Source organism: Ambystoma mexicanum, chromosome 7p (assembly GCF_040938575.1).
Source record: "Ambystoma mexicanum isolate Mex_15411 chromosome 7p, UKY_AmexF1_1, whole genome shotgun sequence".
Taxonomy (NCBI): Eukaryota; Metazoa; Chordata; class Amphibia; order Caudata; family Ambystomatidae; genus Ambystoma; species Ambystoma mexicanum.
In genome coordinates this window covers 613,282,178-613,304,777 of record NC_090939.1, presented here as the reverse complement: position 1 = coordinate 613,304,777, position 22,600 = coordinate 613,282,178, and the positions used below count along the sequence as shown (strand labels likewise).

The window sequence follows — 22,600 nt, the reverse complement described above, 5'->3', positions numbered from 1 at the left end:
TCCAGGTATCCCCAGACAGGATCCAAAGGAAACTCACTATGGATGAACTGGTCAGGGAAAGTTGCGTACGCTTTTGCCCCCCAACTCCTTTTCTCAACAGGATAGTCCACAAGCTACACCAGGAGCAGGTCAACATGATCCTAATAGCTCCTATGTGGGCATGCCAAACATGGTTTTCAAACATGTTGAAAATGTCTCTCTGTCCTCCAAAGAAACGCCCGGGCCCTTTCAACATGTTGGTCACAGTATCAGGGAACAACACTATCCATGCCCTCAAACAACGAACTTAGCATCCTGGCTCCTGAGGTCATAGAATTTGGTTGTTTAAACCTAGACCAGAGATTTATGGACATCCTAACGGAAGCATATAAACTTAACACAAGGCACTGCTGTTTCAACAAATGGAAAAGCTTTTTCTTTCTTGTCGTGCAAATCGCATAAAATCAACCTGATTAACTGTTCACCTTCTCACACAGTACACTATTTACTATATCTTCTAGACTCTGGGTTAGTCTTAAATTCACTACGAGTGCACCAAGCAGTGCTCTCAGTTTACACCACTTTCCAAAGTAAAATATTGTGGTGGAAATGGCCCATAGTTAAAGCCTTCATGGAAGGGATCAAAAGATGATACCCTCCAATTTCAAATACAACTCTGTTCTTACAAAGCTCATGAGTGGTGCCCCTTTCGAGCCAATGCATAAAGCCAGTCTTAAACACCTCACGTATAAGACTGCTTTTCTTGTCGCCATTACATCTTTAAGGAGGGTGCGTGAACTACAACTCTCAGTACAAGATCCATTTGTATTGGTGAACAAAAACAAAATGCTATTACGTACACACCTAAATTCATCTTAAAGTTCCATGTTAATCAATCCATAAAGTTCCTGCTTTCTTTCAAAACCTGAAAAATTCTGCAGAAAAAAGCCTCCATACACTGGATGTCCGGAGGGCTGTCATGTGTTATATACAAAAGCAACGTCTCTAAGGAAAACAGACAATTTCTTCGTTTCTGTAGCCGCAAGAAGAGAAGGGTACCTGTCTCTTAAGTCAGCTATCTCACAATGAATTGTCGGATGCATCCAATAGTGCTACTCATTAGCCAAAAGAACCTTAACTTTCACGCTCGGAGCACACTCAATTCGGGGCACATGGGCGACTCTAGCTTTTATTGCAAATGTACCTTTTAGCTGCCATTTGCAAAGCTGCTACTTGGAGTTCTATTCACACCTTCACACAGCATTACTGATTAGATACACATTCACAAGGTGACACACAGGCGGGTCAGGAGGTGTTGAAACATCTTTTTACTGCTGTACATTCTAACAACCCATCACCTTCTCCATGTACTGCTCGCTAGTCTATGCAAAGCATGTGATTCTAAGCAGACTCACAAGCCTCAGAAGGCATACCTTACTTTCCATAACTGTATTTCTGATGCTTGTATCTGCTTTGATTCACATGCGCCCACCCTTCCTCTCCTCTTGGAGTTGAAGGTACATAGACAACTAGCACATTTCCTTTACTTCCTATACTCATGTATACACGTCATGCTCCCTCATGTCAGAAAACAAAGCAATCTTAGAGACCTCGACACATAAGCGACCAGGGGGATAGTACACGTCACACTAGGGATAGTATTACAAACACGCCCAGTCGACATCCCTCTTCGAACTTCAGAAACAAACTATGCAATACTCTGCACCTACTATTACATGTCGGCCTATGCAAAGCATGTGAATCTAAGCAGATTTTACGGTAAGTAACATATGCCATTTTTAAAACACTTATACATACATACATAGAATACATTTCTGTGTTTACGATGGGTACATACGTGTGCGGCATCATACTACAGAAATACCCAGTAGAGAGGACCCACTGCACAACCATCTCACAGCTGTGAAACAATGAACCAAGATAAAACAGAATTGAACAAACCTATTTTCACTTTGCCCATAGCAGTAAATATACCAACAGTGCCTGCCAAGCATGCACTGTGCAAATACAAACATAGCCCATTAGGAATTACCTGCGTGGCATTTGGCCGTGCCTCCGGCAGAGTGCGCATTTCATCATTGCCACTTGGCATGCCTTTTGGTCATGCCCAGAGGACACTGGCCCACAGCCATAACCTGAGATGTGACCCTAGCAGCAATGCCTTTACCGTGGTGTTCAGCCATAGTGAACCTAACTGAAAACTTCTTACCCAAGTTTGATATCAATATGTGCAGTGGTTTTTGCACTTTACAAAGGCCGTGTTTGCAATTTGAATGGTCAATGTTTTGTTATGACCTCCCCCTGTGGCTTTGTCCTCACCTTCCTGCACAGAAACTGACAAAATGTCCCACAAATATTTAAAGTGGCCTGTCTATGTATTTCAGTGTCACTCTGCACCAGGGAATGCAGGAATGTGAATAGCACCCCCACTCTCAGGTCTAAAGACTTGCCACCATGCCCATTTACCCTGCTGCCCAAAGTAGCCATTTCCGTTTCTTGAATCGTGCATATACCAACCTATTCAGGCATGTCCTGTCCCTCTCCAGTAAATGCCCTCGGGGGGGCTTCTATAGCACATTTCAGACACGATATTAGCTCTGGGCCTGATTCCAAAATGGTGTTGAAGCTCACATTTCTCAGGTTATCCTTGTTCGGAATTGTTGGTGACTTGAGATATTCCTTAATCTTTTAACTCATTTTGCCCCACTTATTAGTTGTGAAAACCTCTGAAGTGTGTTTCACCAAAACCATCAGAAGCATGCAAAGTGGCCCAGATGCCAGCTGCTAGCACAACCTGGTGCTTATTGGTCCATCAGATTTTACTATGTGTCAGTGCGAAAATTCTGTGTGTCAGTTGGAGTGGGAAATGCAGCTTTTGGGCCTCGCAGTGTTTATAACTTTTTTCCCTCCCCCAAATGGAATTTGACATGTGTCCCACACATTCAGAGTTGGATGTGTATTTGTTGTGAACAATTGTGTGCCGTTTCGTTGAACAGTCTCGGTTATTAACATTTGAAGAAGTGCTCTTCCTAAGGGAGTTCACCTTCATAGTCGCTTTGGCTATCTATAAATTTGTATAGGGGACTTTACGGTTATAGTGCCAAAAAACATAACCCCACAAATGAACCATTCATGGTACATACTGCAAACAAAGCCCTGGCACTGCCACTGTAAGGCACCCAAAACTCTGCAATTGGGTCTGTAAATAATCTTTGCAGTTTTGTGCTGTGTGTTGCCCCTCAAGTCATTTAGGGTGACCCAAACCAGTTTTGGGTGTCACTGTTTTTCCCTTTGCTCTTGTTTCTCATGCCCTCTACGCACTATAGGAACACATGCATTTGTGTTGGCATGTGTGCCACCTTGAGCAGCCTTGGTGGTGGCTGAGTTATGGTTATTTTATAGTGTTGCTGTCAGAGTTATAACTGCAATTTTCTGAAGGGTAGAGTGGGGTTGTTTAGCACTGCAAGCATAGCATCCCTTCAGCAAAGTCATTCTTGTATCTTTTTTTTAACCAAAATCTCAAAACATTGTAATGTAAAGTTAACTATAATATCCCTAGAACAGAATATTTTCATTCAAGTTTTAAAGTTTTTAATGATGTACTTATCATAGCTCCACTGGCCACTTGGCCTGGGCATAGCCCTTAGACATTGACCTGACGGTTCCATGTGGTAATATCCCTGCAGAAATATTGCCATACAAAAATATTGGCATAAGGTTGCGGCGATATTAAGGCATGGAACCAGTGGGGGACACCCCCGCAACCCTTGTATTATTTTAAAAGGAGCGGGGGACACCCTCGCAATCCCTGCTCACAAGAAACCCTAATATTCCGACGACCATTTATACAGCGATCTTTTTGGTGGGGATAATATTACCTGATACCGACCTGAGTACCTCTGTCACCCAACGTGCGAACTAGAGGCCATGCCCATTGACCAATTTGCCTGTAGGGTCTGCCTTTAGCCATAAGCAAGCACCCCAGTGTCACCCAAAGTGCTTTACCCAGTGGGCAATTTGCCAACGACATGGCCATCAGACATTCCCCTGGTGCCCCCACTACCCATGGCCGGTATGTGGCGTACCTGTGCCCCATAGAACCATTAAGCCACACAAACTGCCAAAAGGGCATGTCCAGTGACAATGCCCATAGGCCAATTTGCCCATCTAATGGCCTTCAGCCATGTCCCAGGCAACCTCGAGCTCTTTCATAGTCAATCTGGTTGCCACATAATACAATTTGCAGACTCGTTGGGCTTCAGTGGCTCAAATATGACCAATGTTGACCATGACAACACAGGTTCTTGGTCAGGCTCTGTATATATATATATTAAGTTTGGTGCAGATTTGTCAAGCAACATAAAAGTTATGAACATCTCAAGAAGTGCTTTTTGTACCAAAAATCCATCTTGGCCATAACTCGAGTCACTGTCCTATATGTGTGTGCATAACTAAAAAACTTTATTTAATGAGAGTTACGGTTACAAAGTTCATCACGCTGCAAATCATACCTTAACTTTCACAAAACGTCTCACTTTAAGTATACCATTTGGGCAAGATACATAATATTTGTAACACATAGAAGAGGATGTGTTTTGCCTTATGCATGTTTTGCTATCACTGATGTCATTAGCAAGGGCAATGAAATTAACTGCGTACAGAGAATCAATAACAACACATAATTACTCAGCTTGTAAAATATCTGCAGCTCATTAGCAAAATGTTAATCCAGAGAGAACCTGAAGGTAGCTCTGCTATTGGTAACTTACACTTGGTAAAAGGCAGCAGGAGCAAACCAACGACATGCCCATTTGTAATGTGTGCCATCAATGCCCAGAAAGTATGTGTGGAGGGTGTGGGGGAAGGCCGAAGCACTGGCTTACTCTCTTCTTATAGCATTTGATTTTGGGTACAGTAGTTGTCTGTGCAACACCTCCAAGCAAACTCTTACTTAGATCATGAAAGGTCCTTTGCAAATGTTTACAATTAATAAAAACTCCTTTATGATCACTAGATGTGAACAAATTGTTTTTACAGTAAATTGAATTATTTTCTTTCGCTTACCGATTTGATTTTTTAGAATTGATTAGAGACAAAATTATGTTTGACAATAAAGCCCTCCCAACAAGCTGGCTACAGCTTTTATTGTACGGGTAGTTGTGTGGTGACGAAGCACATCGGTAATGACCCTATATATTAAACAAATAAGTAAACCTTTTACTTTTTTTTTAATGGCTCTCGCATGTTCTACAGGTAAAATAACCCTACACGACTTAAAGAAATGTAAACAAGCAAATCTGTTCTTCGATACCTTTTTCAACCTTGAAAAGTACCTGGACCATGAACAGAAAGATCCATTTTCTGTTTTTAAAGTAAGTTTTGTACTCCTCTCTCTTAACAGCCAATGAACTGACACAAAGCATGTTTGTAAAATATGCATTTGTACTAAACATAAACTCTTTTGCTTAGGTTGATGAAAATGAAACGCACGGTATTTCAGACTGGGAGAGGTTTGCTGCAGAGGAATATGATATCCTAGTAGCTGAAGATGCAGCTAGTGATCACTGGAACGATGGGTGAGTTGTGGCATACAGAGCAACTCCTCATTACGTAATGGTAATATCTTTTGTAAAGGACACTACAGCCATTTGGGAAGAATTCCTTGACATGAACAGTAAGTATCTGAAGTGTTAAAATCCATGTTTTCAACAGGCCGGATGTGCTTTGAAGTTTTGAAGGTAATGGTAATTTCTACAGCTGTGCTAGACGGCATGAGAACTCTTGCCCCCCCTTGAGCTGATCTTGCCCATCAGATTTTCAGTGGCTTCTAAGTCGCAGATGTACAGTGTGCGGCTCACAAGAAATTAACTTTGAGCTGAGAAAAGAAGGATCCTGCCAATTGAAGGCTTTATAGACAAATCCTACTGCTATGTACTATTCCTTTCATCCTCCCTAGTCTAATCATTGCCCTTATTACTGAAGGCTCCCTGCTTTTCAGGTACCAAAATCAAATAAAGAAAGGTAACTGCGACATACCAAAGGAAGAGGATTGTGGCAGTCCATTTCTATGCCACATGAAATAGCCAAACGAATACTAATCTGTATGCTCATGGGTGGACTCTCTGAGAAAATCGGAGCACAAGAAGCCATCCGACAGGAGGGGACATGGCCATTTCCCCTTCTTCCTCGCTGGAGCTTAGATCGTCCCATCTGGGTCCTGCCTAATGGAAGACATACAGAATGGCCTCTGAGCGTTCCTTGAGTATATCCTCTTTCTTTTTTTTTTTTAAACTTTATTTTTGCATTTTAGTTGGACATGTATACAAAAATGCCCAAACAGTGGGCTGCAAACTTGCCGCCGTTGCAGTCCCAATATGCATCGAGCTTCTATTGCGTTTTGGATTACTAGGGTGCAGTTTGCAACGACTGATCAGGTGGCTCAGTTGGCATGGCGCTGGAGAAGGAGGTTTGAGATGTACGGGCCTCAAATATCCGGAGGTCTCGCATGGAGGGTCAGTGTCTTTATGAATTCCGTTTCTGTTTCTTGGCAATAGAGAATGTCTTTCCTCCAGTTCGCTAGTGTGGGGAGGTGCACCACGTCCCCACGCCATGGCCGATCTTCTTCGTGCCAGTACCAATAGCATGCTTGCAAGTTTTCTAACGTGTAAGGATAAGGATCTCGTTAGCCCTAGGAGTGCCACCTGTGGGGTGTGCTCCACCCTCTCACCGATTATTGCTTCAGTTTCACCAAGCACATCCGACCAGAATTTGGCCACTGTCGGGCAGCTCCACGCCAGGTGCAGAAAGTCAGCGTCAGTTGCCCCACATCTGTCGCAAGATGCGTTCGACTCAGGGTGATACCCGTTTCTCTTTTTGGGGGTATGATATGTTTGGTACAGAAAGTTAAAATGGATTTGTTTGAAGCGAGAGTTAAGTGCCACATTTTGGGTCTGTTGTAGGATATAGTCCCAGTCTTCATCTTGGATGGGCGTTTGTAGTGTGGTTTCCCACCTTGCTTTCGTTTTGGGGTTTGATGGTAAAGTGTCCATGAGCAGGGCTTTGTAGATAGATGAGACCAATTTGCCCTCCCCTTGTGCCTGAATTACTCCGTGCAGCAGCTGCCAAGTGGGTGGTGGTTGTGGGAACGATGGAATGAGTGTCTGTAGGGTATACCGGATTCTGAAGTACATAAAAATATCAAGGGAGGTGGTGCTACCTTTCTCCTTCGCTTGCTGTGGTGTTATGAAGGTATCTTGTGTGAAAAGGTCACCTAGTGTATTTATTTTGCATTTGTCTGCCCAGTTCAGGAACACTTTCTCAGCAGTGTGTGGGACCCCGGGGATGAATTTAACGGGGAGTAGTGGAGAGTATCTGAACTGTATCTTATACTTTTTGGCCATTTTCCACCATATTGTGTAAGTGGACTGCACTATATTCAGTGTCGTGTGTGGTACGGCCTGTTTGCTGATGATCACGGCCCTCAGCAAGTTGGGTGAGGCCAGTGCCCGTTCGACCTGTATGTGTGGTCTTACGAACTGGGGCTTATACCAGTGTCTAAGGAACTGGGCTTGTGCTGCCCAGTAGTACCATTCTAAATCGGGCAGAGCTAAGCCTCCCTTGGTGACAGGGAGTACGAGGGACGTGTATGCCACCCTTGCGGGTTTGCCCGACCAAATGAGGTCTAGAACCAGACTTCTCAGATTTCCCAGGAAGCACTGTGTCAACCGGATGGGGATGTTGGAAAATAGATACAGGAGTTTGTAGAGAATTACCATTTTATCAGTGAGGCTCTTCCCCAGAGGGTGAGTGGGAGAGTTTTCCACCTGTTCACCTTTTCCCTTAGTGTCTTCAGTGTGCTTTCGTAGTTGTCTTTGAATATGTCGTGGTGGTTCAGGGACATCAAGATTCCTAGGTATTGGACGTGAGCTTTTTCCCAATGGAAGTTGAAATCATCTTTGAATATTTTGGTCTTTGTGTTTAAGTGGAATACGATTGATTTAGATTGATTGATTTTCAACCCTGATATAAACCCAAACTTTATTACTTCACGCATAATCGGTTTAAGGTTTTCGCTGGGGTTTTGCATGTACAGGACTATGTCGTCAGCATAGAGGGATATTATCAGACGGTGAGGTCCTATTTTGAGCCCTCTCTGAATTTGGCGTTCTGTGAGGCCCGCTGCTAGGGGTTCCATCACAAGGGCGAATATCATGGCGGATAGTGGGCAACCCTGCCTGGTGCCGTGTTGGAGATTAATATATGCCGAGCGAGTCGACCCGAGAGTGATTGCTGATAGGGGCTGATTGTAGAGAAGCGAGACCAGCTTAATAAACTGTTTCCCAAGTCCGAGCTGCTGCAGCACGGCAAACAAGAAGAGCCACTCGACGCAGTTGAACGCCTTTTCGGCATCCAGCAGCACCGCCACCGCCTGTTGTTCTTCGGGGTCGAGTGCTGCCAGAACCCTGAACATTCTACGTATCCCAAATGTAGTGTTTCAGCCCGGTACGAATCCCACCTGGTCAGCGAGTACCAGTGCGGGCATTAACGAGAGTTGTCTATTTGCGAGAATCTTTCCCAGGATTTTATTATCGAGGTTAATTAGTGATATTGGGCTATAGGATTTACATTCTTCAGGTGGTTTGTCTTTTTTGTGTAGAAGGATTACGTTGGCTTCCCTTAGCGTTTGTTGGAGAATGCCAGATTCGATCGCTTCTTCGAAGACATTTAGGAGAAGGGGGGCTATGAGAGGGGCGAAGTGGTTATAGAACTCGCCAGTTAACCCATCAGGCCCCGGGGCTTTGGATGGCGGTAGACATTTTATGGCTTCTTGGATCTCCTCTAGAGTAATGGGATCGTTCAGTGGCTCGCGGAGTTCCCTCTCCACCCAGTACAGTTCTGTGTCGTTGAGGTAGCTCCGGATCGTCTCGGTATCTGCTGGGCGCCCGGCACTGTATAGTTCTTGGTAGAATGCCCTGAACACTTTGACTATGTCTTCTTCTTTGTGCAGCATATTTCCCTGCGGTGCTCGGATACTGTCCACCCTTGTTGGTCTCCTATCTGCAGCTATGAGACGTGCAAGAAGGGCCCCAGGTTTCTGGCCTTCGCCATATTGTCTAATTCTATGATTGTGGGCCAGAAATGTTAACTCTCGTTCTCAACTTCAGAAACCTAGCAGAAGTTCTTCTTTCAACATTGCCTGGATGTGGTCGGAGTTGTTAGCGGCTTGCTGTTTTTCCAGGTCTTTCAGGTGAGTTCGCTGGTCCCTAGATCTCGTCTGATGAGTTTTAGGATTCCGTTTTCTTTGGCTAGACAGACGCCCCTTACATAGCATTTGAGTGATTCCCACAGCACCCCAGCGGAGTTGACAGAGCCATGGGTGATTTCAAGGAAGGTGCTGATTTCCTCGCGTAGTTCAGTGGCAAATATTTGATCCGCAAGAGATCTGGGTTCAAAGCGCCATTGGGTGGCCGTGGTCTGGTAGTCGGTAAGCAGCAGTCGAGTATTACCGTGGCGTGATCCGAGAAGGTTTTGGGGAGTATTTGTCAGCTGCCCCATTGCCAGTTGCTGTGTGCGGAGACTAGCAGATAATCGATGCAGGAGTTCGTTTATGTATGCTTGAGTGGTATGTGTAGTCTCTAATTTCCCAATTCTGGATCCTCCATATATCAGATAGGTCGAATGCTTTGCAGATCTCTTGCACTTGTAGACCGGCCTTGGACGGGTGCGCGGTTGTTGGCTGTGATTTGTCTTTCTGTGGGTTAAGATGTGTATTCAGATCGCCTCCCCAGATTATGGTTGGGTTGCGCACTTGCGCTAGGCGGGACAGCACCCAGTCCAAGTTGTTTGCACCGTCTGTGTTGGGGGCGTAGGAGTTGACGAAAACCACCTCCTCTCCCTCCACAATGCCCCGAACCAGAAGTGCCCTTCCATCGTTGTCTCTTTCCATTTTGATCAAGCGAAACCCTAGCGAAGTATGAAGGAGGATTGCGACTCCCCTGGCGTAGGATGAATATGAAGAGAAGTAGCGGTGGCATCCCCAACTGTGGGCCCACAGGTGTTCGTTTTGAGATAGAAGGTGTGTCTCTTGGATAATTGCCACCTCTATCTTGTGTCGCCTGAGTAATTGCAGGATCTTTCGCGTCTTGGCCGGGATATTGCCCCCTCTAATGTTCCAGGTTGCTACTTTGAATTGGTACAATGGTGTTTTATATGGAACTCGTTTCCACCTATCCCAGCTTTTAGTTCCATTAGGATTTCCCTAATGTCTGGTTGTTGCAGTTGCTCTTCCTCCGGTGGGTTAGTTGGGGATTCGGGGCAGTGGTCCGGTCTGGCCGTTTTGGGTGCTGGGCCCGCGTCGAAATGGAGTCTTCTCTTGGACTTGTCGGGCTTCCCCGTCTTGGCGGATCTGTGGGTGCCGCTCGATTGGCTGTCCCGTGCTGTGGATGGCAGTGTCGGGGCGTCCGGTTTTTGGGTTTTATGTTAGGTCGCTGGCGAAGCGTGCACAGATGGATTGCAGTGCAGTCGTGCCGGGGCTTAGTTTCTATCCAGCTTCGGCTCAAGTTCTGATTTTGTCGCTCCGTGCCGCACAAGGAGGGGCTGGGACCCAGCTGCGTGGAAAGAACTTTATGGGCCGTTGCTTGGCTGAAATGGTGGGGGTGCCGTGGAGCGACCTTTTCTTGCCAACGCTGCGTAGGCTTGCCGTCCTGTTTGTTTTGCGTGCCTCTGTGTGCCTTTGCGCACTTCCCGCTTCTCACCTGCTGGTGTCTGCTCCGACACAGTCTTTCTGCTGGATGTGAGCCTTGTAGCTGCTCCGCAGGGCCGGTGAAGCGGCACCACCGTTCGAGCGACTCTTGCAGTGCTTCTCTCCGGTGTCACCTCCCCGCTGCTGCTGGTCCCGGCGGGTCTCATGGATGGGTCAGCCGCCTCTCATATCGGTCTGTGGAGGATTGCTGCCAGCAGGCCAGTGTTCCAGGGGCCCACGCAGTTCGCGGTTGTGCGGCCCGTACCACGCTGTGGGTATCTCGCGGAAGGTGAGACCGATTTTCTCTGGATTTTTGGCAGGGATGAGGTGCTGTGCTAGAATAGTGTATTTCTTGCGTATTTAGTGATTTCGCCACAGGATTGCCGCGATTAAACAGGATTCATGCGGGAGGTAACCGAGAGCTTACAGGGGAGCAGCCATCTTGGTCGGCCCTCTAGCGCCCTCTGAGTACATCCTCTTTAACTTGGAGTTTGCCCCCCCCCCCCTCCTCAAAAGAAAGTGTTTTAACAATTTGTACAGATTTGCCTTCCCTTTCATAGGCATATGGAAAATGTCTTTCTTAAGCAGTGAATGACACAGAAAAAGGGAATTTCCAGGTATCTGTTTGAATGATACCTTCTGCTGGATTTTGACACAAAATATCCAGCGAATGCCATACTGAATGATCAACTGGCTGACCTTATTGGCCACAATTATTTCACCACAGTTAAGGCCAAACCAGCAGACTCAGTTGAAAAGTTGATTGATGGGGCACTATGAGTAACATACTCTGCAATACATCGCATTATCAGAACAGAAACCTATTTGAGTTGACTTTGAAAACATTTTTACTACTCATCAAGAGCAGGTGCAATAGCTATCTGATATTAATTTTCATATGCTGAGGGCAGCAGTATCTGGTGGGAACTAGTCAGTAGCAGGTTGACAACAGGGAATGGAAGTATCAAGAAAGGCTTACCTAACAAAACGAAATTGTTTAGGCCATGTTTGAATACTTCCTTTCAAGGACAGGAAACATGCACACTCATAACATGGAGAGACCGCCCATTGTCCAGACCACCCAAAAGAAGCTCCTCCACCTAGCAGTTCTTTCGTAGAACGTGACGGGGATCTCCCCAAGCAATAGGTACACCTTGCCTCTTTGACACAAGCGCAGCACAAACCATCACTGTCTAGAGCAGTGGCAGGTGGCCATTATTTCATTGGTGGGGCGTGAACAGTTCCCATGAATGTGCATGACAGGTGAAGTGTAGCCAGGAAGCTCCAACCAACCTAGGAGCGTTCAGGTGTTTTCCCCCGAAAAAATATTTAAAAATAACGAGTTTAAAGGGCCGTGGCTTGGAGCTGCCACAAGTGGCATGGCTCCTTAGAAGCTCCTGACGGTCTATATCCACCGAGCACAACGTTAGTGGCTTATCCCTCTGTTTTTCCACATAAATGATATGAACGGAATGAGGATGGATTGGTGCGCGTGCCGCTAGGTAAATTATCTCCTAAGCTGCCGGGGTCGAGGAGCACGACTTAAGGAAGAGCGCGGCCCGGCACAAAATCCCATTATTGACCCCAATGGGGACAGTTGACGAAAGTGAACTTAAGATGATCCTCACGTGGAATGTCCAAGGCCTTAACTACCCAGGGAAGCGCAGATCCATTGAGCATAAATTGGGTTTACTGGAGGGTGACGTGGCCCTACTCCAGGAAACCCACCTGCTGCTGGCTGATGAAAAGCGCATTAAATTTAACAGGTACAAAAAGGGATTCTTCGCCACCTCCGGGGAGAAAAAGCGGGGGGTGGCAATTCTACTAAGCGATAGGGTCCCCCTGACAAGTGTCACAGTCAAGAGACCGAGGTGGGAAATTCCTACTGGTAAAAGGATACCTCGTGGAGCGCCCTGTCACCTTAGTCACGGTTTATTGCCCCAACTCTGCCGAGGACAAATTTATCGCCGCCCTGATTCCCACAATCCTTGCCTTCGCTGAAGGGATCCTGATAATGGGTGGGGACTTCAACCTAGTTCCGGACCCCCGGGTAGATAAAACTGCCCCCCCCCCCCCCTGTCCACAGTGGATTACACACACGCCCTCTCCATGGCCAGTCTTCTCAGGGAAACGGAAACTGTTGACGCGTGGAGACTGCATAACAGTGCTTCCAGAGAATGCACACACTACTCTCACGCACACAGGGGCTTCTCACGAATAGACCTCCTCCTGGTCTCGAGCATGATCTAGCCTAGCCAAAATAACCATTCACACTCGGACATCTCAGACCATGCACCAGTTACCGCAAACCTTAGTATTAAAGGTTCCCCTCCGGTCCCCAATAGATTTTGGAAGCTGCATGACTCCATCCTTCTGGACGAGAGCATAAAAAGGGAGACCGGTGAAACCCTCACCAACTAATTCACTGAGAATACAACTCCCGACACCGTGTTAAATATGGTCTGGGACGCCATGAAGGCAGTGATTAGGGGCACATTAGCGCAGGGGTAGCGCAATATAGGGTCTCTAGAATAGCCGCAGCCAGGTTAGAGGGCGAGGTTGTAGCGCTGGAAAAGGAGCTTCAATCCTGGAGGTCGCAGAAAACCGAGAGAGCATGGCAGAGAGCTAAAACGGCACTCGAAATGCACTGGGCGGACCTCACGGCCAAATCTCTAGCCTACACCAAACAATTTTACTATAGTAAAAGTAATAAGGCAAATAAAATCCTTGCGTACAAACTAAAGAGAGTCCACAGTAGGAACAACATTCTAAGTCTCATTGGAACTATCGGCAGAACTCTTTATTCTCCAGCATGGGGTCTGGCATGGATTCACATGCTCATGATTATTCCCCGTCGTCAGGCTGGGAATCCTCGGTAAAGAAAAAACCAGTATCAGTTTGGTTTCTGATCTGTCTTTCGTAGTAATAACCAATCACTGGTCTCTGCGTCATACTGACCACAGCCAATGACTGCCCTCTACCTAAGCACCGCTTCTGGCAGCCATCTTCAGATTTTTACCGCACGTTCATGTGTTGGGATCCTCGTGCTATTGCTCTCGAGCGTTAGTGCTATTTTTTCACGTTTTTTTCTCAAAACTTCGTTTTTTCCGGTCAAAAGAGCCTCAAGCTCCACCGACTCTCCATCCGATCAACGGGGACCTGTGTCGGATTCGTCTGCGCCCCTCAAGGGTGAAGATTTCGTCGAGCTACATTTTGGAGGACTCCAGAAGCTTCTCAGGCCCGGACATGGCCCAGGAGAAGGGAAGCTCGACGCCCGGAAAGCTGTTCAGGGTCTGCCCTGGATGCCAGCTGCAGAACGTTTTTAAGGAGGACGAACACTCCTTTTGTCTCTACTGCTTACATGAGGACGCACCCTCCCCGGCACCTTCAGCCACGAGCCAACGCTCTGGGTCGGGTAAGAGGAAGGGCGAGCACCCGGCGAAGCTCCTGGAGAGGCCCCGGTCGAGCTCGAAGGCCCCATCGGAGGGGGAGCGAGGCAGTGTCCCCCCCCTCAAGGATAAGGCGGTGAGCGCACCTAAGGTGGTGAAGGCCTTAATCCATCCGGCCAAGCCCTCTATCGATACTGTCGCGGCGGCCCTGGCTCAGCCTGTGGAGGCTACAGCAGTGGTGGCGACCTCGGGGCTCAGAGTCTCCCTGCCACCTCGGAGGGAGTCCTCTTTTGTGCCCATCAATAGGACCCCCGTGAAATCCCTGGCGGGGAAGAAAAAGGGGGGGCAGGGCGTCGTCGTAGATTCGGCTTCAGAGGAAGAGCTGATCGAGGTCTTAAGCCACGGCCTTGGCGTGGATGAAGACCGGCCCGTCGGGATGGAGCCCGACGCAGGTGACGACGACAGCGTTGAGGGTGCCGACGGGGCCCCTGATCGCCCGTCGGATTCCCCTCTGCCAGCGCCGCAAGACAACTCGGCGGCCATTTTGTTGGCTATACAGTCCTTATGCTCAGAGATAAGGACGAGACTACCGTTGCCGACGGAGGAGCCTCTCCCGTCGGGGGATCCTGAACCGGGACCTTTGGGTGTTCCCCCTCCAAGAAAAGAAGGATTCACCCTCCACCTCCTTTTCAGCCGTCGCGACGCGTCCAGCCCTCCTCCCCGTCCACCCGAGGGGATGATACGGGGACTGACACGGCAGCGACGGGTACGGACGACGAGGTATACGACGAGGATCTCCCGTCGTCACCTCCCACCAGGGCCTCTCCGCCCGACGAGATTGGATCGTTCCACTCCATGATCGCCAGGGCATCCGAGCTTTTCCAACTCTGCCCTGAGGAGAAGAAAAAGGAAGGATTCCTTTATCAACGGCGCGAGGCCAAGAGGAAGACGGTCCTCGCGGTGCCTCTACTGGACGACATTTGGGATGTCCTCCTCAAGAACCCTTCCACGACGCCAGCTAGAAGAGACCGGTACGAAAAGAAGTACCGGGTCCCGGACGCGGCCCCCCTGTGCCTCCGGGCGCAGCCTACCCCGGACTCCGTCGTCTCCGCGGCGGCCAGGAAGAAAGCGGGGGGGGGTGCGGCCTCCACATCGACTTCCCACCGGACGGCGAGGGAAGGAAATTGGACGCTATGGGACGCAGGGTCATCTCGTCTGCAGCGACGACGATTAAAGCGGCCAACGCCTTGGCTATCGTGGCCCGCTACGACAGGGAGCTATGGTACAAACTGGCTCCCCTGCTGGACTTCCTACCGGACGACAAGAGGGCGGATGCCCTGGAGATCCTACAGAAAGGTGAGGTGGCGTCGGACCACGCCATTACTATTGCGACGGACATCGCCGACACTGGGTTTCGCCAGTTGGGCAACGGCGTGTGCCTTAGGCGGCGTGGATGGCTCAAGGCTACGGACTTCCGTCAAGACGTACAGACCAGAGTCCTGGACATGCCGTTCGATGGGAACAACCTGTTTGGGAAAACAGTGGACGATTCCCTTCAGGCCATTAAAGCGGACACTGAGACGGCCCGGGCCCTTGGGGTTCTACAGCAACGACGGACGCCCTTTCGGAGCAGCGGAGGCAAGGGCGCCTCCAAAGGTTCCGGCGGCGGTTTCTCTACCTACCGTCAAGCGGCCCGCTCGTCGCCTCAAGAGGCCCACAGAGGACGAGGACGAGGCAAGTCTGGAGGATCCCGCCGTCGTCGCCAAGGAGGTCAAGGCGGCAAAGCCTCGTCGAAACAGGATTGAACCGGCCGTGGGGTCGGGCCCCCACCGAAGCACCCCGGTGGGAGGCCGGCTGGCGAGCTTCGTCAGCGTGTGGGAGTCCATCTCCACCGACCGTTGGGTGCTGGACGCCTTGGCCCGGGGCCACGCGCTCGAGTTTCAAAGAAGGTGCCCGCGCGTCCCCCCCGTGGCCAAGAGAGAGCTTCACGTCCCTCAGCTTCTCCTGGAGGTAAAGGCGTTGTTCAGGAAGGGCGCCATCGAACTCGTCCCAAAGAGGCTTCGGGGCTCCGGAGTTTACTCGAGATACTTCCTCGTGAAGAAGAAGACGGGAGGATGGCGCCCCATCCTAGACCTGCGACGTCTGAACAAGTTCATCAAGGCGCAGAAGTTCCGGATGGTCACCCTCCAGCACGTCCTGGGTCAGCTGGAGGAAGGAGACTTCCTGTCGTCGTTGGATTTGGAGGATGCCTACTTCCATATTCCCATCCTAAAGAGGCACCGAAAATTCCTCAGGTTTGTGGTCCAAGGGCGTCACTACCAGTTCAAAGCCCTCCCCTTCGGACTACGGTCGGCACCCAGGGTATTTACCAAGTGCCTTGCACTGGTGGCGGCGCAGCTGCGCCGCGAGGGGATCCACGTCTACCCCTACCTGGACGACTGGCTCATCCGAGCCAAGACGAGGGTGCTCGCCGTGGAGCACACGGCAAGGACTGTCCAACTTCTCACGGACCTGGGATTCTCTGTGAACTACGCCAAGTCCCACCTGGTACCCGCGCAAAACACACTGTTTCTGGGAGCGAAGCTCGACACAGTGTCCCTTCTGGCCTCCCCGTCGGAGGAAAGGACCAGGTCCATCCTGGGCAAGGTACAGCGGATGTTGGTTTCCGACGCGGCCAAGGTGAGGTCCATCAAGTCCCTCCTCGGAATGATGTCCTCTTGCATCTACCTCATTCCCATGTGCAGGCTCCGGATGCGCCCGTTGCAGGAGTTCCTGGACGCGCGCTGGATCCAAACAACGGGCGGCTTCGAGGAGAGGATCACACTCGACGAGAGTTTCCGCCGAGCGGTCCGGTGGTGGGGCACCCGCACGCATCTGACGGCGGGCATGGACTTCCAGACCCCAGACCACCAGGAGACAGTGACCACGGATGCCTCCCTGGAAGGGTGGGGAGCGCACACCAAAAAGCTGCACGCGAGAGGCCTCTGGCTCCCGACGGAGAAGTCCCTCCATATCAACGTCCTGGAGCTCCGTGCAGTGTTCTGGGCCCTCAGGTCCTTCCTTCCGTCCCTCAAGGGCAAGGTGGTGAGGATCTTCACCGACAACACCACCACCATGTTTTACATCGGGAAACAGGGCGGAACCAGGTCCCCAGCACTGTCCAAGGAGGTGCAGGACCTGTGGCATTGGGCAGTCGCCCAAAGGATGTTTCTGGTGCTGTTTCATCTGGCAGGGATAAAAAACACCATCGCCGACTCACTCAGCAGGGAGCTACGCTCGTGCCACGAGTGGGAACTACGGCAGGATCTAGTGGATCGCCTCTTCCGACGGTGGGGCACACCCCAGATCGACCTGTTCGCGACGGCGACGAACTCCAAGTGCCGGAGGTTCGCCAGCAGGTTTCCCCAGGCGAGGAGCATGGGCGATGCTTTCTCGTTCCCCTGGGAGGGCCTGTTCCTCTACGCGTTCCCTCCTTTGCCACTGCTAATCCGGCTCGTCAACCAGCTCAAGAGGTCACGGTGCAGGATGATCCTCGTCGCACCTGCGTGGCCGAGGCAGATATGGTTCCCGGACCTTCTGGACTTGTCAGCGTCCCCGCCAATCAAGCTGCCGGTGGACGCGGATCTGCTCTCCAGGGAAGGAGGCGCCATCCTCCACCACGACCCGAAATCGCTGAACTTGCAGGCCTGGCTCCTGCAGCGCTAGAGTTTGGAGGATACGACATACCGGCCGACTGCAGAGAGGTTCTTGCAAAGGCCAGGGCGTCCTCGACTCTTAAATGCTACGGACACAAATGGAAGAGGTTCTCTGTCTGGTGCCACGCACAGAAGATTAACCCTCTACGGATTACGGCTCCCCAGGTACTGCCGTACCTGCTGACGCTGGCCAAAGCTGGACTGGCACACGCGTCCATCAAGATTCACCTTGCTGCGATCCCCCGATACACCAGAACCACGGGCCGGACGTCCCTGTGGTCTCATCATCTGGTGAAAGAGTTCATGAAGGGAATGTTCAGACCGTTCCCGCCGGTGAAGGCGCCGGCCCCGGCGTGGGAGCTCAACGTGGTGCTGACCAAGCTCATGGGTCCTCCGTTCGAGCCTCTGCACTCGGCCCTGTTGAAGTTTCTGTCGTGGAAAACAGCGTTTCTTGTGGCCATCACCTCCGCACGACGGGTGGGAGAGATCCAGGCCCTTTCCTGCAAGGCCCCGTACTTGACTTTTCACGACACGAGGGTAGTGCTCAGGACGCACCCCACCTTCATGCCCAAGGTACCGTCGGACTTCCATCTCAACGAACTCTTGGTGTTGCCTGTGTTCTTCCCGTCGCCTTCGTCGCCGGCTGAGAGGACTTTGCACTCGCTGGATGTGGCTAGAGCGCTGAAGTTCTACGTGGACCGCACGAAGTGTTTTCGGAAGACGTCACAACTCTTTGTGAACTTTGGACCTGTCAATCAGGGGAAGGCTCTCTCGAAGGCTTCCATTTCCAGATGGCTCTCCGGCTGTATCATGTACTGTCATCGGTGGGCAAACCGACCGCTGCCTGGCCGTCCGAGAGCCCATTCCACCAGAGCGATCGCAGCTACCACGGCGTTCCTTTCTGGTGTGCCCCTGCTGGACATATGCAGGGCTGCTACGTGGAGGTCGACGCACACCTTCACGAAATTCTACTGCGTCGATCGGGATTCCAGGGAGGAGTCCAGGGTCGGCCAAGCAGTGCTGCGCAACCTGTTCGCCTGAGGTGAGCCTGGTGAGGAGGTAAGATGCTTAATGTTGAGTTTGATGTAATGCTTAATGTTGAGCCTTTGCCACCTCCCGTGGTTGTGCATGTGTGTACTGCTATGTATTCTTTATTCATGAGCATGTGAATCCATGCCAGACCCCATGCTGGAGAAGGAACAAGTTACTTACCTGTAACTGTTGTTCTCCAGCATGGGTCTGGCATGGATTCACATGCGAACCCTCCCGCCTACCCCTCTGCGGCTCTTCACTTGGTCATACTGCCACTTCACGTGCTTCCAAATCTGAAGATGGCTGCCAGAGGCGGTGCTTAGGTAGAGGGCAGTCATTGGCTGTGGTCAGTATGACGCAGAGACCAGTGATTGGTTATTACTACGAAAGACAGATCAGAAACGAAACTGATACTGGTTTTTTCTTTACCGAGGATTCCCAGCCTGACGACGGGGAATATTCATGAGCATGTGAATCCATGCCAGACCCATGCTGGAGAACAACAGTTACAGGTAAGTAACTTGTTCCTACTGAGAAGGATAAAATGGAGGAGCTGGTGAATCACCATAGAGCAGTTATGTCCGGCCCGCCCGCATGCCGGGAGGACCTGCCCAGTTATTTGCCCCCCCCATAACCCGCCCCTTGTGACTTCCCTGGCGGCCCTAGAAAACCCAATCTCATCAGACCAAGTCATGGACGCCATTAAGTCCTTAAAAAGCACTGCGCCGGGTCCTGACGGGCTAACTGCAAAATTTTATAAAACTTACGCCCATATCCTGGCACCACAACTAACCGCTTTGTTTAACTCCTTTCTGTCTACGGGCTCTGTTACCAAAACAATGGCGGAATCAGTAATGGTGCTAGTCAAAAAGCCAGGAAGGGACCCGAAACTGGCCTCTTCTTACAGACCTATAACCCTTATGAATAACGACGGGAAAATGTTCTCAAAAATACCGGCAGCTAGACTGAAGCCGCACCTCCCAGGCATAATTGCCCGAGACCAAACGGGGTTCATTCCGGGCAGGGGTACACAAGATAACATCAGACGCACCATAGATCTGATAGAGAGTGCAACCAGGACTGGGGAGGGCATGGCAGTAATATTGCTAGACGCACACAAAGCGTTTGATCTGGTCGACTGGGGGTATATTGGCAAGGTCCTAGCCCACTTTGGGTTTGTCCCGAGATTCTCAAAACGGTAATGGTGAACTATCACAACCCCACCACCCAGCTCTGCGTCAATGGCGCTAGGTATGAGCCCATTAATATAACTAGAGGCACCAGGCAAGGCTGCCCCCTATCACCGCTTATCTTTGCCTTATCCATGGAGCCTTTCGCAAACAGGATCCAGAATAGCCCAAAAATCACACGAGTACAAAATGTCCCTATATGCAGACGATGTGCTCGTCAGAGCGACGGCGCTGACTACATCCCTGGGGCCCTTATGGGAGGAAATTGAGAAATTCGGCCAGGTCTCCGGGTTCAAGGTGAACTTGGATAAGTCTTCAGCGCTACCAATCAACCTCACCAGAAGGCAAAAAGCAGCTTTTAGCCTCACTCTTCCGATCCCATGGGCAGATTCTACAATTGACTACCTCGGGGTGCCGATCCCCAAGGACATCTCTTGCCTATACTCGTGTAACATTCCCCAACTCCTAGAAGAATTCCAACGAGACCTGAACCAGTGGGACTCTCAGGAAATCTCCTGGTTCGGGCGCATTGCCGCGGTAAAAATGAATCTGGTTCCCAGACTATTATACCAGTGCGTAGCGCTCCCAGTAAATATCCCAGCATGCGACCTGACTACACTACAGAGGAACATCCAAAAATTCATTTGGGGGTGGGGAGCCCAGAATAGCAAAAAGGGTAATGATCCGAAGCAGGGTGTCAGGAGGTATGGGGGTCCTGGACGTAACTAGATATGCACATGCCACCCAACTCTCCCATGCCTACACATGGTTCCAATCCATGGACCAACCTATGTGGACCCAGCTGGAAGAAGCCTGGAGCCCGGTGCCCCCAGCAGAGCTCCCTCACTTGCCCCCGATTAAAGCACACACAAATCAGGGCCAACTTTTGGCAACACTCACAACCGCTAGCAGTTGGAAGGCAGCAGCACGAAAATGGGGTAGCAAAACCTCCAGAGGGCCGCTCACTCCCATATGGAACAATCCAGACTTCACCCCAGGCAATCCCCCAGCAGGATTCGCAGCATGGAAGGAGGGAGGACTCGGGGAAAATATCTGATATGTTGGAGGGAGGCTCCCCCATCACATTTGAGCAGTGCAAAGAGAAGTTTGGGGGGGCAATCACTGGGCTGGCAATCCCATGGGATCCCGGAATTGTGCTCCTGGGCGACACAAGAGGGGGGGAATACCCATTAACGGGGCAGATACCACGGCTCTGCACCAATCTCCTACTCGCAGCGAAAGTCGCAATGGCCAGACCCAGATGGCCTCTCAATCCCCGTATGGTGGTCAAAATGTTGGGAAATAGTTGTGGCCGAAAAAGTAACCGCAATACGGACTAGAAATCTGAACTACTTTCTGAATACCTGGGCGCCATTCATGGCTTTCTCAGAGAAATACCCTTGTCTCCCCAGAAGGCCCCCCCTAACGCGAAGGCCCCTCTCTCCCCCATGCTCCTGTTTCCCCTCTCTCCCACATGCTCTTGTTTCCCCTCTCTCCCACATGCTCCTGTTTCCCCTCTCTCCCACATGCTCCTGTTTCCCCTCTCTCCCCCGTGCTCCTGTTTCCCTCTCTCCCCCGTGCTCCTGTTTCCCTCTCTCCCCCGTGCTCCTGTTTCCCTCTCTCCCCCGTGCTCCTGTTTCCCCCCTCTCCCCCGTGCTCCTGTTTCCCCCTCTCCCCCGTGCTCCTGTTTCCCCCTCTCCCCCGTGCTCCTGTTTCCCTCTCTCCCCGTGCTCCTGTTTCCCTCTCTCCCCGTGCTCCTGTTTCCCTCTCTCCCCGTGCTCCTGTTTCCCTCTCTCCCCGTGCTCCTGTTTCCCTCTCTCCCCCTTGCTCCTGTTTCCCTCTCTCCCCCGTGCTCCTGTTTCCCTCTCTCCCCGTGCTCCTGTTTCCCTCTCTCCCCCGTGCTCCTGTTTCCCTCTCTCCCCTGTGCTCCTGTTTCCCTCTCTCCCCCGTGCTCCTGTTTCCCCCTCTCCCCCGTGCTCCTGTTTCCCCCTCTCCCCCGTGCTCCTGTTTCCCCCTCTCCCCCGTGCTCCTGTTTCCCTCTCTCCCCGTGCTCCTGTTTCCCTCTCTCCCCGTGCTCCTGTTTCCCTCTCTCCCCGTGCTCCTGTTTCCCTCTCTCCCCCTTGCTCCTGTTTCCCTCTCTCCCCCGTGCTCCTGTTTCCCTCTCTCCCCCGTGCTCCTGTTTCCCTCTCTCCCCTGTGCTCCTGTTTCCCTCTCTCCCCCGTGCTCTCGTTTCCCTCTCTCCCCCGTGCTCTCGTTTCCCTCTCTCCCCCGTGCTCTCGTTTCCCTCTCCCCCATGCTCTCGTTTCCCTCTCCCCCATGCTCTCGTTTCCCTCTCCCCCCATGCTCTCGTTTCCCTCTCCCCCCATGCTCTCGTTTCCCTCTCCCCCCATGCTCTCGTTTCCCTCTCCCCCCATGCTCTCGTTTCCCTCTCCCCCCATGCTCTCGTTTCCCTCTCCCCCCATGCTCTCGTTTCCCTCTCCCCCCATGCTCTCGTTTCCCTCTCCCCCCATGCTCTCGTTTCCCTCTCCCCCCATGCTCTCGTTTCCCTCTCCC

General features: G+C 50.9%; 1 protein-coding gene across 2 annotated transcripts in view; it reads left to right on the top strand.

Moving 5' to 3' along the window:
* Nucleotides 1-22,600, top strand: part of PPP2R3B (protein phosphatase 2 regulatory subunit B''beta) — an 877,473-nt gene that overhangs the window by 852,335 nt on the left and 2,538 nt on the right. For both annotated transcript variants that reach the window (XM_069636634.1, XM_069636635.1), the window contains exons 11-12: nt 5,254-5,372; nt 5,470-5,576. In XM_069636634.1, the coding sequence (XP_069492735.1) occupies nt 5,254-5,372; nt 5,470-5,576 (226 nt within the window). The remainder of the gene's footprint in view (nt 1-5,253; nt 5,373-5,469; nt 5,577-22,600) is intronic.